The sequence below is a fragment of the Crinia signifera genome, chromosome 5, assembly GCF_055691185.1.
Source record: "Crinia signifera chromosome 5, ASM5569118v1, whole genome shotgun sequence".
In the NCBI taxonomy this organism is placed as follows: domain Eukaryota; kingdom Metazoa; phylum Chordata; class Amphibia; order Anura; family Myobatrachidae; genus Crinia; species Crinia signifera.
The window spans coordinates 80,855,673-80,872,660 of NC_139221.1; the positions used below are offsets into that span (position 1 = coordinate 80,855,673).

A 16,988-nucleotide genomic window follows, 5' to 3' on the forward strand; every position below is an offset into this window, starting at 1 on the left:
TGAATCTATTCCTCCATGCTTGACTACCAGGGAATCATTGGTTGACAGGGGTTGCAGCAGTAGGACTGCAGAGTAATGGGACAGACAGTGCTGCCGTTCCTCCCCTTCCTTTCCTCTTCCTGTGCTAGGGAGAAAGACACATGGTTCCCTCGAAAAACTGATGCTCGCCTCCGAGGATTGGAGGAGTAGCCCTGATAGGTGGTGTGGGGGTAAGAGGTGCTTATAGGATGTATGGGTGTGGCTAAGTGCAGAGTCACCCCCGATATGGCAGGGAAGATCTGACCACAGATGCTCTCTGAATATGGAAGATTGTGGGGAAAAAATATAGTCTTCTTCTTATCATTCATTTAGGAGTAAGTCTCCAACTTAAGGTGCCCATACACTGCTGCTACTTCTCCCTTTAGAGAAGTTGCAGCCAATCCCTCGAGCCGCATAGGAAGGTCCTGTTATCCTTTTGCATTTGATATACTGCATTCAATCCCATTCCCCACTGCCAGGAAGCCTGCCGAGTCGGAGGTTAGGCGTGCCAGACTCCAATACGATGCACATGGGACCAGATTAGATGTCAAACACATCCGAATTGGCCACTTTTCACCAATTTTTCAGCCTGATCCATCAGAATCAGGTGAAAAGTGGCCAGATCGGACAAGGATATGGCCAGCTTTACACTAGAACGATTAGCTGGGTAAAAAAAAAAAAAAAGTTTTAAATTTCCAAAATAATTGGAACAATCATTTTTGGCGTTTTTAAGGCCTCTAGGAACAAACAAATGATTTTTGTTTGCTACTGCGCAATCATTATTCTTGGTTGGAATAATATTGTCCTGAAGTAGGGCCAGCTGAAATATAATTTTAGTAAATAACTGAAGCCTCAATAAAACATACAGCAACTGTATATGCTGAATAATTTGTAAATTAATGTTTTCATGTAAAATAATTCAAAACACTATATTCCTACCTTTCCTCTTCTACCATTGCCACCATCCTGGTCTTCCCACTGCCAGTCTACTCCACGCACCACTCTAGCGCCTGCAAAAATCCCTCTTGCAGTGATCTTCTTGGACTTGCGCCGGGACTCCAAAAGAACTCTAAGGATAAAACAATGATTAAAATACACACATATACAAAGACGCAGGTGGCCAGAACTCATGGATAATCCTGTGGCTCAGTATTTTGCCTTGAGCTGTCCTGGGGGTGGTGTTCCATACAGGGTACCAAACACCAGCAGGAAAAGGGTAGCACTCAAGCTGGCAAGGTCTAAGCATTTCAACATTCTTTAACCCTTCGAGTGCCAACGTTGCTGTGAGAGGATCCTCAAAAAATCCGCTAAAAATGCTAAAGACTTAAGAGTTGCCAGATAATGGAACCCTACCCTTTACTAAGTTTTTGATTTAACCAACTCCAGTGCAAAAAAGTATACGATCAGCATAGCAGCTTATAAAACAAACTGTGCTAAATGTTGTGTATTGCAGATTTAGGGAGGAAGCCCTATGGCAGCCTAATCTTACACAAGTGTTCGCTGCCCCTAAAGGTGCCCACACACTAGAACGATTTGTTGGCCGATTTCCGATATATCATCTGATGTTTACCGATAATCGATCAAAAATCGGCCGATTTTGGTCCGATGCGCGCTCCCGTGGATCTTTTGCTAAATCTTCTGATCTTACGTGCTGCATGACAGATCAGAAGATTTAACAATAGATCCATAGGAACGCACATGGGATCTTAAGAAAAATCTTTGGTAAAGATGTGCGCTTGCCTGAAATCTTTTGTCCAGGACAGGCAAAAGATTTGAAGGCTAATTTATGCGCACATCTTACGATCGCAGATCTTTCTAGTGTGTGGGCACCTTAAGAGTCCTACTATACATAGAGGTCTCATTGAGACCTCAGATTTCAGTTTCAACACACCCCACCCAAATCTAAAGGTGCCCACACACTAGAACGATTTTTGGGCTGATTTTCGATAAATCGGCCAATATATCGGCCGATATTTACCGATATGCTGGGTACACACCAGGACGACTAGGGTCCGATCCCCTCAATCTAGATCCAATTCCGACCAATTGGATGTAGATTGTGTGGTGATTGGGCCCTTTTCTAAACTGGTGTGGACCGATACCGATCCTATGCGCGGTCCCGCGGGTCGGTCGGTCGTTATTGAGATCCTACCTGCTGCAGGTAGGATCTCAATAACGACCATACAGCCGAGAGCGGGTTGCCATCGGATCGGACCCGCTCACGGTGCACATCGTGAGCGGGTCGTGCCCCCCCGTGTCACCGTGAGCGGGTCGGACGAGACACTGAGGACCCGCTCACGATGTGCATCGTGAGCGGGTCGTCCTGGTGTGTACCCTACATTAATCGGTCGAAAATCGGCCGATGCTCGCTCCCGTGGATCTTTTGCTAAATCTTCTGATCTTACGTGCTGCACAAAAGATCAGAAGATTTAACAAAAGATCCATAGGAACGCACACGGGATCTTAAGAAAAATCTTTGGTAAAGATGTGCACTTGCCTGAAATATTTTGTCCAGATCGGACAAAAGATTTGAAGGCTAATTTATGCGCACATCTTATGATCGCAGATCTTTCTAGTGTGTGGGCACCTTAACACACTCTGCACATGTTACATCTGTTCCACCTGCAGTGCACATGATATTGCCCATTGTGAGAACAAATTTGTATTGCAATCAGATCTGAACAAGGTTTGAAAATATGAAAAAATCCTTCAGTCTGCTCATATCTGCAAAGAGCAATAAACTATTGCTTTAGATCATATCCTGTTTCCCATGCATAAGTAAGCCACAATTTACAGGTTTAAATGGACGCAAATGTTAACAGATATTTAACCAAAATGTAAAAAACAGTTACCGTTCACTTCCGGGAGTAGTAATTCTGTAGAAACGATGTCTCAGGTGGTGTTTGTCACCATGATAGCACACAGTGCACAGATCATAGTTTGTACATTCAGCACACTTCCAACGAATGCCAATAATCGGTTGTTGTCGGCATGTATCACACATTGTCCCATCATGTTTCACTCCTAAAACACAGCATTGAAATGAGAGAAGAGAAGATATGCAGCTAAGTTGCTGGTTTCACAATTAGATAATTGAACAGCACTACTGATAGTCAAGCGAGTCATATCTTAAAGCCCCCATAGACTGTGAAGCCACATGCAGTGCTCTCTTGAGCGGCCCAGGACCTTCTAAAGGCCCCCATACACTACTAGGGCGACTTGTCCTTAGGACAAGTCGCCCCCGACTTCCCCCTGAGCTTCCCGGCTGCTCCCCGGGGGAGCTTGATTAGATTGGCACTTGATGTGCCATTTTTTACATGTGATAAATCGTCTCGATTTATCACATGTAAAAAACCCTGGGAGCAGGGAGGGGGCCTACAGAGCAGGGCTGCTGGTGGGAGCAGGGGGGGCTGGGGACGCTGCTGGGGACACAGGCGGCATAGAGCCGGGCAGAGGGAGCCGGGAGCTGTCAGTGCTAGAAAAAAAAAGCCTATACAATGAATGGGCAGCCTGTGATTGGCTGAGCGCTCTCTCAGCCAATTGCTGACTGGCTGAGAGAGCGCTCAGCCAATCACAGGCCGCCCATTCATTGTATGGGCTTTTTTTTTTGTATTCAATACTGACAGCTCCCGGCTCCCCCTGCCCGGTTCTATGCCGCCTGTGTCCCCCGCAGCGTCCCCAGCCCCCCCTACCGCCGCACCGCCCCACTAGGTCCCAAGTCGGGTGGTCGGACGTGCAGCAGGTCCGACCATCCAACGCAGATCCGATGCGCACGGGACCGCGCATCGGATCTGAGAGGACATCAAAACTAGCCGATTTTGGTCCGATTTCGGCCAGATCCGACTGATCTGGCCTAAATCGGACCAAAATCGGCTAGTGTATGGGGGCCTTTAGGTTATTTCTTTAAAATCTAGGAGCCAGGATGAAAAAGGAGGAGCCACATGCTTGATACCAGGGGTTAACATGCAGTACCATGGGGGTAACATGCGGTGCCATGGAGTAAACATGCTCGTTGCTATAAGAGAATTCATCAATCCACCCGGGTGTATGTGAGCAGGTCCATTGCACAGTGGCTCATCGTTCATATCCCTGACCCAGCTCTCCCACTGATGCCACACCCCTGATGCCCCCCACACACTCCTATGCAGCTCACACATTTCAAGTTCTTAACTCAACTAATGCCACTCTCACCTCCCAGTGGCGGATCTAGACTTCTAGGGTGGGCGGATTACAGTTAATCTTGACCATCCCCCTTCCAGTCACACACGGGCAGGGACCAGGGGCACTCTGAGTCTGCCGTCCCCTCTCTTCCCTCTGATGAACAATACCTACACCGCTGCCTTGCAATTGGCCTGGAGGATGAGCAGGTCCCCAGACTACCGGCAGCAACGTTTTCAAGTGTTATTTAGGCCCCGCAGCGCAGCATATGATTTGTCCAGTCCGGCTGTGGTATTTAGGATAATGGGTTCTTCCTAAGTTTGGCGCTGTACGCGGATGCGTTCTTTAGGCAGCCCAGCAGCCTGTACTGTGAGAGGGGACAAGGGTTGATATGGCAGCCCGCAGAGCCTCTCCTCCCTAACACATATTGTGCTGCATCCTGCAGAGCCTCTTCTGTCTGACACACACTGTGCTGCAGCCTGTAGAGCCTCCCCTCCCTGACACATATTTTGCTGCAGCCTGCAGAGCTTCTACTCCTGACCCTGACACATACTGTGCTGCAGCCTGCAGAGCTACTACTCCTGACCCTGACACACACTGTGCTGGTCCCTGGTACCCTCAGCAGAACTCTGCTCCCTGGCTGGAATTAGGAGTCTCAGCCTCTGGTCCATGTGTTGGAGCGAGGCCTCCCTGCCGTCGCTTGGAGTGTCTAAACAACCCCAGTCTAGGATCTCCCAGCGCTCAGCACAGAGCAGGCACAATGTGCTAGGAGCTTGAGCGCTACTGCAGGGAGGTGGACCCGGTCCTGCAGTCTATGCCGCCGGGTGCTGGACACTCTCTCCAGCGGGCAGTGACAGAGAGAGCAGCACAGACAGGCAGGCTTTGGGTGACAGTGTGGCCGGGTGAGAGATGCACCGGAGGAGGGGAGGGAGCAGGACTTCTGGCTGCCTAAGGGGCGATCCCCCCTCTGTATCCATCTCTGTCGGGAGCGGGCAGCTCTGTTGCGCGGCAGTGGGGCGGCACAGTCTGTCGCAGAGCTGCCAGGGCAGGCACGAGCAGCTACAGCATAAGTTATCCCACTGTCACCGTTGATATTTCTAAACTCGCGCTAGATTGGAGCTCACGGTGGTCCGACAGACAATCAGGAGCTACTGTTGCCGCTCCTGATCCGCTGCCGAACCGTAAACTGTGATTGGCTCCTGATGCCTCGGTGGACCTGCTCTCATACCGCCGTAGGTACTAGGTACCATAGGTTGATGGACTCTCTAACCGGCGGTTACCGCTAGTGCACCCGCCCATGATCAGATTCTGCTTCCTCCTCAAGAAATTATGGTCGCCAGGAGGCAGAATCTGGTAGTAATTTTAGCATTTCTCTATGTTGGAAAAAAGATTGAAAGGTTACAGGTGGATTTAATGCAAATTAAGGGGCGCATTTATCAAGGGGATAATGACAAAAAAAAATTGAAATTTAGGTATCCCACAAATGTGTGAAATTGCTATCGCCTTTATTTTTGGAAGATGAAGGGCACGGATATCACATGTTTACGGTTTTCGCAGTTCCTATGTTTATAATGGGAACTGCTGTCTTTTGAAATGTATCAAGTTCTGAAAGCATTTTTCTCTGTCAAGCTGCACCACCCCCAGTGGTGCAGCTCGACAGAGAGAACAGAAACGCCAGGAACCCCCTGGCGACCATGGTGGTAGACATCTACGAGCAGCACATCTGGTCAGCCACTCGTCACCGTTAGCGGTGAGGGTACCGAGGGATTTTTCCTGAATACACGGTGACACTATTGGCTCATGTTCTCCGTGCAGGTTTTTCAGGTTTTCACCTCGGGCCAAGTCGTCCCATCCCCCTCCTCCCCCAACATTAGTCAGGTTATTTGTGGCCATTTTGATTCTATGCTAGCTAGAGGCTGCCACTTTTACCCTGAACTCAACACCCACCATAGTCCATTCAAACTTTTTTTTTTTTTTTTTGATTGTTGGGGTTTGTCAACCTCTCTGTGGTGGGAAAGAACGGCAGTCCAGTGGCTAATGCGCTGCTTTATGGAGGTGCGCTCTCTTTCCAATGAGACTGATCTAGTCTAACCTACCCTCCTGCGGGTCAGGGGCACTGGCTGGCTAACCGGCCTATTATGATGTATTGGGAAGATAGTTGGAGCCTTAACACATTCTATTGCAAAATGGCCAATTGGCTTACTTAAATTCATGTCGTGGATATCAGATCAGCGCAAGAGGTACAGTCACTGGCCATTCTTTCTTTATGACACCATACTAATTTAAAATGTTTTAGAATAAAAACTTTGACTGATTTCAATGGCATTTCTGTTGTTCGTGTCATTATTTTAATATAGGTTACACTCTCACATCTGCCTATAGGAAGTTTAATTATTAAAATTGTGATGTCCCTTCAGGTTCGATGTTTGGTCTGACATCCGACCTTTCTACAGTCGGCAGGGAACAGTAGTGTTCCCGCTAGGCTGCACCCTCCCCTATTTTTAAATGACAAAATGCACCTTGCCCCTCTAGCAGTGCCCCGCTAAAAGAGCCTGCCTCCGACCCCTCCAGTGTACACGGGGAAGCCCAGAGCCACCGTAGATGGTGATGCCCAATGCATCCCTGGCATTGCAGTGCCTTCTGAGGGGCCGGGCCCACCCCCTTTAGTTATGGCGATGGCCTGGGCACGCCCCTTTTGTGACATTGGCGGCACTGGCATGCCCCTCCATAGGGGAGATTGCCGAGATGGCAACTGTAGCTACTTCCCAGAGTACCTTGTTTTGTAAGCAGCGTCTGCCTGGGTTAAAGTCAGCTCCCGTGTGCTGGCCGGCGTTAGATGGATGAAGGGATTTGCAGATCTGACGCGTTTCCCCGCCTTCGTCTGTTGGCGGCTTTATCAAAGATCTTTGATAAAGCCGCCGACAGACGAAGGCGGGGAAACACGTCAGTCTGCAAATCCCTTCATCCATCTAACGCCGGCCGGCACACGGGAGCTGACTTTAACCCGGGCAGACGCTGCTTACAAAACAAGGTACTCTGGGAAGTAGCTACAGTTGCCATCTCAGCAATCTCCCCAGGGAGTGGATACATTGTTTAAAACAAACACTCTTTATGACTGAAATTCAGTGGAGCATCAATTAAAATCCATCCAGGAAACAAAGTCCTGTGACTAAAAATGCACTTTTAACCCCATTTTTACCAATAATTCCATTTTTTGATTTTTTTCTATTTTCTTTTTATTGTGTATCGGCCGGTACTTGTATGTTCATACATTCATTAAATGTTATAAGAAAGATTTATGTTTTTTTTATATATTTGACGAATATAAAATGTTTTATTAATTACTCTCCACTCGACTGTCTTTCAATTTTAATAACCTTATTAATATTAATTTTGTCATTATTGCCAGTATTTAGATTGAAACCTATTTTGGGTGAATATTTTGAGTGGTTCCCAGCACAACGTCTTTGTCACTCACTAATAGTATCAACCCCTTGTAAAAATCCTTGTAGTTCCTCCTTCCTGCCTGGGGTGTGGCTGTCTCCTGTGGTACTTCAAGAACAGTCTGGTTTGTATCTCATTGTTGAGATACAAACCAAACTGTTGTAGAAACACCACAGCAGAGAGTGACACCCCAGGCAGGAAGGAGGAACTGCTAGGATTTTTCAAGGAGCAGGGTGCTAGAATGAAGACTACACACACAATATACAAGTGTAATTGATCAAATAAATCATCAGTCTCCTTGTGAGTCCTAGTCCCATTGAGCTGGAAACAGAAAAGATGCCCGATGCTAATAGAGTTGCACAGGACCTGGCAACTCCCTTATGTCAGGCATCTCATGCTGCATGGCATATTGAGGCAGTATATGAAGTATAGTACATACTGTACACATTATAGCAATCTCTGCCCAATCTGTGAGCTTCTTCTGTTGCATGCGATATCTTCCAACATTACATGTTGTGTGCGTGTGAATAAAATTGAAGCGTAAAAGGGGTGTTTAATAAAATTTTACTATTCTGGGTGTGTGTCTCCTTATTTGCACATTCTTTTCACAGGTGAACTATGAGACCCAGGGGGCACATTAATGCCCCCCATGCTGAGTCTTGTAGTTTTCCTGTAAAAAGCAATGTGATTTTATCTAAAGTTGGCATACATCAGCCTGGGGTTCACCACCCTGGAACACCAGGAACAGCCCCGGGCATCAGCCCTTGACAGGTGAAGCCTGGGGGGGGGGGGTCCCCACTCCCCCAGGTACCCCATCCAGGGCTGACCAGCTATGGTGCTCATGTAACAGCCGGGGGACCTTGCGTAAAGTTTCCGCCAGCTGTGGCATGACACCGCTGGTTGCAAAAATGGGGACCCTTAAGTTTTTTGTCCCCAGCATTTTTGGAGCCAGGGCCGGTCCAAGAGCCATGTGACATGATTTTTAGTAGTGCAATTTAGTGCTATTTTTTTTAGACACCTAAAAAAAAAAGCGCACCCTATTACATTTAACCCTAAATGTGTTAGTGTACAGCCATCCAAATGGAGTTAAATCAAGTTACATTTGCAAATGCTCATTACTCCAAGTTGGGATCTTTGAAACCAATGGATGGTACCCAATAGCCAAAACTACCAGTGGTGCAGCAGCTGCACTGCACAGGAGCCCCAATATCAAGCAACTGGCCCAGTGCAGAGAGTAGGGTGGGGGAACTGCTCATGTAGGAATGTGGGGCTGACCTTGCTACTGTATTAGTCTGTAAACAATTGTATGGGTTTTTTTAATCAATTTTAGACTAAACAAAGTTAAAACATGCAAAAGTACTTTTCAGAGAAATGCATAAAAAATTAGTTAAGCATTAGCACTGGATGTGTCACTGGCATTAAACATCCTTACATAGTATAAAAGAAAGTCCTCAAAGCGTGTATTGGTGGCAGCAGTAGTAATCTGGAAGGAGAGCAGCTGGGAGCCAATGAGGGAAAGAGGAGGGGCCTCGTCAGAAGCTCACAGTGCCAGGCAGGGTGGATGGGCTGATTGTTCCAACTGTTTCAGCGGGGTGCGAGAGGCTGGAGAGTGACTCCTTCCCAGGCAGCATGGAAGAGTACCGTGGGCACTAGGACCTAAATTTGGGGGGTAGGGGGGGGTCAGTGGCTGTTCTGGTGACACATACTTGAGGGGGGTGCCTTATCCTGTCACTGATAGCCAAAAGGGTGGGACCCAATTTCCTCTGTATTGTCACAGCCAGGCCCCTGTTACTGAGCCATTACTGTTACTTACATCATACCACTTATATACTGTATCCCTTATACAAAATGCTCGGGACCAGAAGAATTTTGGATAACAGATTATTCCCTATTTTGGAATTTTTTTATATTTCAATGATGTATCTTGAGGTATCATTTATGGTGTATAAGCATATCAAACACATGAGTTACACACAAATATATTTTATTTGTGCATTAAACAAGGTTTTAAGACATGAATCAAAGTTTGTGTATTATCTCAGGCACTGAATTTGAATGCCAAGCAACCATGTCCTTGCACATATTCAGTACCAGTTACATGTTATTTCTCCCGGTAGTGCCAGTTACAGATATACACAGTAGGTTTTAGCAAAAAATAAAAAAATAAAAGTACGTTTTGGAATTATTTGGATAAATGATATGTGGATAAAAGATACTCAACCTGTATAACATCAGAGTAGGAGCAGGCATCTTGTTGTCACAGACTGGAACTTTGACATCCATAGTGCGGTCCACCCACTCGGTGACATGAGTGTACCGAGCTACACTGTAGGAGAGTCCTACCACCCATCATCACCAAGGGTGACAGCTAAATTCTGCCTCTTTTTCACAGACAGCTGTAAATTCTTTCTGGATTCATAGAGTCTATCAATCAGGGGAAGCTCACGGCTGATCCGAGTACCGAACAGAGGAAAACACATGGGGACAACCCCCCTCTCGCTGACAGAGCAAATTCCACTGTGTTTCCATCCCCACTAAGGTACTCCATGCAAGACTGTGTGCTGGCATCCCTGTCACCCACTGGTCCATGGCATTTTATCAAGGACCAGGGCCGAAAGAATATTTTTACACCCGAGCATACAATTCACAAAAGTCCACCACAGATTTCACATAAACCTCACTGAAGTAAATAAATTCACACCAAACTTAACAAATGGTTCAGTATAAAAACTGAATAAAGAGCTATCAAGTTCAAATAAAGAAATAGGGAACTCACGGCTGCAAATTAGATCAAGCCAGCAAAGCTTATAAAAAAGATGAATGTTGAAAGTAGTGGTGGGTCTGGCACTCCCAACGACAGGAATAACGAGCTCCGGTGCCCTCACAGGGTAGATAATGGAGACGTAGGTGCGGCACTCGGGTAAAAAAAACGACTTAGAACACTTGAGTGTATATATACCAGGCATTCCCAACCACAGTCCTCAAGGCACACAAACAGTCCAGGTTTTAGTGATATTCAGGCTTCAGCACAGATAGTTTAATCTGAATCACTCAAATACTAATTAAGTCACCTGTGCTCAAGTCTGGATATCTACAAAACCTGCACTGTTGGTGTGCCTTGAGGACCGTGGTTGGGAATGCCTGATATATACACATACATAGACATTGTTTATTTAGATTTTTTTTTAGATAGCGCAGCATATTCCATTTTGCTTTTCAACTGGAACAGCAGCGATAAAACAAACCGGGTAGTAACAACCTGACAGAGGTACACACACACACAGGGCCTTATTCTAGTTCACTCTCTCTGACAAAATCCTTCTTAGATGAACAAAACCATGTGCACTGCAGGGGGGCAGATGTAACTTGTGCAGAGAGAAATAGATTTGGGTGGGGTTTTACTTTAAAGTGAGATCTATATTGCAGTGTAAAAATAAACAGTCAGTATTTACACTGCACAGAAACAAAATAACTCATCCAAATCCAATTCTCTCTGCACATTTTACATCTGCCCCCCTGCAGTGCACATGGTTTTGTCAATCTAAGAAGGATTTTGTCTGAAAGAGTGAACTAGAATAATGGCCACAGTGTATATCCGTATACTCAACAATACCATGTCAATCCTGGGGTGCGCCACTAAAGCAGCAGTCAGCTGCTCCAATAATATCCAAATTGTTGACCAGAAAAGACCAAATGAGGGCACTCACTAATCCAAATATATTACATAAATTTTAATCCACCATCATCAGGAACGCTAGTCAGAAAAGGTGCTGAAATAGCCCTGTTTGTATGTCCCTTAAAGGTAAAAATGTAATTAGTCGTAAAAACGTGATAATTAGCTGCGATCAATCTTTTTGTGGCTATCATAGAAAAAGTGAAGTAAGAATCAATGGACTTCTTATAGTTCCAGTGATTCTTATAAGTCCTGTTGTAGTGAGCGCCGGCGATGGGAGCGAACTCTGTTCGGCCGCGATCAGGTACCTAGTGTCCCTCAACAGCTGGCTGTTGAGGGACACAAGGTACCTGATCGTGGCCGAACAGAGTTCTCTCCCGGCGTCGGCGTTCACTACAACAGAGCCACAGACGTTGAAGCGATTGACGGCTGTCATCTTGGCCGCGCTGCCTCCTCTTTCCCTCCTACACGGAGATACACACAAATATGCCTGTACACCAAAAAATGGCAAATAGTATGTAATTGTTTTACCATCAAAATTATGCCCCTTTCAGACCGCACTAAAAAAAAAAACTATATTTTGCCGATTTTTTAACCGTTTTAAAACGGTAATCTGTGCGGTCTGAAAGGTGCAGAGTGATTTTACCATTTCCAAGAAAACGTTTTTTAGAAACGGTAAAAAAAGACAGGGTTCTACGCGTTTTAGACCCTTTTTTTTGCGGTCTGAAACGGTACCCAAGCAGCAGTGAGCACTATTGGTTCCCAGCGCAGTGCATATTTAATAAATCAACCGCTCATTACATATGCGCATATGTAATGAGCGGTCGGCTCTTTAAATATGCACTGCGCCGACACCAGGTACAACACCACCTTTCACCAGGCAGCACACAACACCAATATACCAGACCAGGTGCCCACCCCACCATTATTACCCTGTATTGGGATAGGGCATGCCAGCAACCCACCACCCAAGACCGGGCACCCGACTACCATACCAGCACCCCAGACCGGGAACCCCCACCATCATACCATTACCCTCGACAGGACATCCCATCAGCCTGTGACCCAGGTGCCAGCACCCATCACCCTGTGACCCGGCCCGCAGGGCTGTGGAGTCGGGAGATAAATGGTCCGACTCAGACCCCTCATACGGCTGACCCCGACTCCTCGACTCCGATTCCTCTGTATTAATATGCGAATGTATTTGATACATTCCTTGAAGGAAAGAAAGGCAACATACATATTATTACTACAGAAACTAGAGGCTGGGAAGCCATCAGTCTACTGTATTGAACAGTTTAAGCAAAGGACAAACACAATGTTTGTCCGCTGGTTTGCTTGCTCGTCACCATTCAATTCACGGACACAAGGAACGATTTGTTTACCGAATCGTTACTGGCGTCGAAAAATGGTGCCTGTACATCAATATGAACCAGCGTAAGGAATGGCTTAGCCAAGGTAAACAAACGACCCTGCGCATGAAACAAGATCTTCATCCGCATAAAAAGATGTTGTGCGTATGGTGGGCGAGCTTGGTTGAATGAATTTTTCGAGGTATTGAAAACCTTATTGAACGTTGGAAATAAGATGTAAACTACAAGGGAGAATACATTTATAAGTATTGGTGCTCCGAATTGTGCGTTGCGTGCCATATAGTGAAGCACATGAAAAGCATGCTTTTTCATGGTCACTTAACGTGTTCGTTTTGCGGTTACGTGAGGCACTGCATGCATTGGTTTTTATTCTTACAGTAGAGAAGTCATTAATTATAATTGTCGGAGTCGGTGCATTGTTTGCCGAGTCCGACCCCAGGTACTCGAAATTTGCTCCGACTTCAACTCCACAGCCCTGGACCCGGGAGCAGACTCCCTATCACCACGGTCCGGGCGCACGTCGCACAGACACCCGGCTACCTCAGCCTCCCAGCAGCATCCCTGCCAGGCACCCAGCGCAGCTGCCGGTGTCCCCCGCAGTCCCGGCCAGCTCATCAGGCTCTAGGCGACAAGGAGCAGCGGCCAGGCCTGGAGAGGAGCCGCTGCCCCCACTCATCGTCTTGGCATCCAGGCTGTGTGGTAAGAACCCCGGACTGATGCTCTCAGCGCCCGCCCTGCTTCATGCTGCTTTCACACCACAAACCTGCTTTAGACCAGGTATTTACGTGCTGTGTGAAAGGGGTTAAACTTGCTCAGACCCATTTAAAAAAAAAACTTTTAAATACCTGGTTTAAGCAGGTTTTGCGATGTGAAAGCAGCATTAGTACTCAAATTAAATTTGCGGTACATTTAAATGGATAGAAGCATATATGGGGGTCATTTCCAGCCACTTTCACCTGCAAGCCTAAACACACTTGTCTCACTACTAAAGAACACCAATATACCTGGCCTATACCTTGTAAACCAATTTCCATCATTTTACATTTTTTGGACCCAAAAATGACATTACATTATTGGCCAAATTTTGCAAACAATTAAATAATGTCTTTTAGGGGGGTCACGATAAAAAAAAACTAGAGTTTTTTATCACAATAAAAAGCTTACAGCAGCTAGTTGCATTCCCAAGTCTAAAATAGAGAATCACAGAGAAGAGCCAGGTTGGACCAAACATTTGCCATTAATCTTTTAAGTACATGAAAATGTCTGCTCCAAAAATACAAGAGGTTTGCAATACAAATATATGTGTAATGTCAAATATCAAAAACATATACGCCCAAAAATTTATATAGTATGTGTTTTAAAACTTAACATTGCTTCACACATATAAGTACTCCTCACATTTAAATGATCCTTGCTATCTTAATATATACATTCATCTCAGGCATCAGGTTCTTGCAGTCACGTGTCACAAATACAAGACAAAAGAGGACATCAAGGCTAGCGTCCCTGGAAGCCCTCATGTGATTGGTCATTCAAATTTGAATTGCAGCAATTGTTCTCTGCCATCTATAGAAGAGCTGTAGCATCTCGTTATTCCAGCAATCAGGTTTAATGTTAAACCAAGTGTAATACGTTCATTATTTATTATTTCAAATCTGCAGTTACCGATGGCCCAAACGACATAGCAGGTCACTCAATTACAAACTAAGAGGGTGAGCTAAAAACCTGCAAATTTGTAAAGATACAGAATACGCTGCGCTATATAAGAAACTGTTCATAAATAAAATAAACATAGATATCTAGGATTGTGCCAGTGTTTGGGATCAGATCTACTGATTCTTTTATATAAAATATACATAGATGTTTGATAGAAAAGAATGGACACGATAGTAGGAACCATCATTTCCAGTGTTAACATATTCTGTACGTTTTACAGTAGTATTTTTGACAATGCAACTTTTATGTATGTCACATGTAAACGCCTCATGAATTCAACAAGCTGAAGTCACTAAAAACGCTTTCATATACTTTCACTAGCATTAAAAGTGCACGAAAAACACCAGTAACCATTCATACGTCCAACACTTTTCAATAAAATAATTTAATGCTTCACAAGTTGTACTTTTCTCTGTTGTGTAAATAAGTGAAGTCCCTGCATTTCTGTACGTTTTACAGTAGTATTTTTGACAATGCAACTTTTATGTATGTCACATGTAAACGCCTCATGAATTCAACAAGCTGAAGTCACTAAAAACGCTTTCATATACTTTCACTAGCATTAAAAGTGCACGAAAAACACCAGTAACCATTCATACGTCCAACACTTTTCAATAAAATAATTTAATGCTTCACAAGTTGTACTTTTCTCTGTTGTGTAAATAAGTGAAGTCCCTGCATTTATGGGACAGGAATGACTGCTACACAGCCATACCAAAACTTTCATGAATCGGCTACACCAATAAGATGTCTTCTGCACATCTCATACAGTAGATAAACATACACAATGCAGCAGCGTCCTTCCTGCACCACACCACTGTTGATGTTGAATAACCATTGGTATGTACAGTCACCTGGTGTATAGGTAGCTGCAGCTCCTTATAGGAGGACAATAAGGACTAGTAGTACTGACATTGTAGATGCACATTGGAATAAATCATCATATGTCTCCTGATTCTTTATTGCTGCACTAGTATCATACAGATAAATGCACACATAGGAACATATACACATGCACTTATACTGTAAACAAACTCCTGTCTGTCTTTAAGTGCACACAGTGCAGTATCTATGTCTGTGATCCTGCTCTGTATACTGGCTGTTGCTTGTCTCTGGAAGTGCAATTACAGTACATGCATGTATGGGACACTGCTCTCCCCCAGAAGGCTCCTGTGTCTGTAAAATTAGTTGCATGTATGTATGGGACCCTACTCTCCTAGCAGGCACACTGGCCGTTGCTTGTATGTGAGGGGCCCAGCATGCATACGCCGTTCTGTGATGCTCTTACCGGTGGACGCACTGTCCAGCACCCGCAGGTCGTAGGCCCCGGAGCAGCGATAATTGGCGGCCGTGCCGTTGTCCCAGACCACCACCACTTCCTCGGGGCTCTCGAAGCTTCGCACGGTGCCAACATGGCCCTCCCCGCCGTCCTGCTTCCCCCACTTCCAGTCCGGCCCCCGGGACACCCGGGCCCCCACTCCTTCCACCATGACCCGGTTATTGCGGGAGCCGCTCATCCCCCGGGAGGGATTCAGGGTCCGCGGGACCGGCTGCCGCACTTTCCTTCCTGGCTCTGGCCCAGCACACAGCAAGCGGATGCCGGGATAGGAGAGGGGCGGACGGTCAGGGCGGCGGCGGATCAGGATACAGTGGAGTGGGACACAGGGCCGCCGCTTCAGCAGAGGACCGCTGCTACTGCGGCTGCGCGTAGCGAGAGCGCGCTCCAGGGCTCAGGAGCCTGGAGCGGGAGCGCGCTCCGGGTTAGTGGCGAATCACGTGAGCGCGCATCTAATGTTATTCTCTTGCACTGGGAACATGTGCCTGGGTCACGGTGCTGTAGCTGGACCTTGCTTCTGAGGCTAGTGGCGCCGGCATGATCCATCTCAGGAGGTGTCGGGAGCGCGCGCCAATGTCTATTTGTGTCAGCTGGAGCGTGCGGGACCTGAGCTGAGGGGAAGACAATCCGACTCTGTAGCGCCGCCGTATTATTGGGCGTTAGCAACCTGTAGATGTATAGCGCACTACTTTTATCGGTTTACAGGATGCGAGTATACTGGTCATGGTCAGATGTAGAAGAAGCATACGCCTGCACAAGGGAACTATGTAAAAACCGGACCCGGACCGCCGGACAGGACATCAAAATCTGCAGTCCGGAGCTTGTAGGGTCCGGTCCGGGGGACGTCCTGTCCCGGGGGTGTCTTGTCCGGGGGGTCCCTGTGATAGCTATCACCAGGGACATGGGGGAGGGGAGATTACAGCCTCCCCGGGTGGTCCGGACTGTCCGGTTTTTGCTACATGCACGGACCATACAGGGAGGCTTTATTCTACCCAGCGGCGTAACTATAGCACCGCAGCCACCGCGGGGGGGGGGGGGGCGCTGTGCATGTGGGGGCGCCGGGGGCTGCGGTGCTATAGTTACACACCCCCCCCCCCCCAATCCCCCGCAGACTTACCTATCTTGCTGGTCCCTGCAGCTCCGTTCTTCTGCTGAGGACCACCACAAAATGGCCGCCCCCATATAGCACACAGTTCTCTGAAACTGTCTGCTGTATGGGGCGGCCATTTTGTGGTGGTCCTCAGCAGAAGACGAACGGAACCGCCGGGAC

At 46.7% G+C, this 16,988-nt stretch overlaps 1 protein-coding gene across 2 annotated transcripts in view; it reads right to left on the reverse strand.

Moving 5' to 3' along the window:
- Nucleotides 1-16,251, reverse strand: part of MIB1 (MIB E3 ubiquitin protein ligase 1) — an 83,319-nt gene extending 67,068 nt beyond the window's left edge. The window contains exons 1-3 of one of the 2 annotated variants that reach the window (XM_083187531.1): nucleotides 15,671-16,250; nucleotides 2,871-3,042; nucleotides 958-1,087 (exon numbers count right to left, since the gene is read on the reverse strand). In XM_083187531.1, the coding sequence (XP_083043657.1) occupies nucleotides 958-1,087; nucleotides 2,871-3,042; nucleotides 15,671-15,899 (531 nt within the window). In that variant the 5' untranslated portion in view covers nucleotides 15,900-16,250. Of the gene's footprint in view, nucleotides 1-957; nucleotides 1,088-2,870; nucleotides 3,043-15,670 lie in introns of both variants that reach the window. The other variant, XM_083187532.1, reaches the window with a different exon arrangement.
- Between the last annotated feature and the right edge of the window lie 737 nt (nucleotides 16,252-16,988).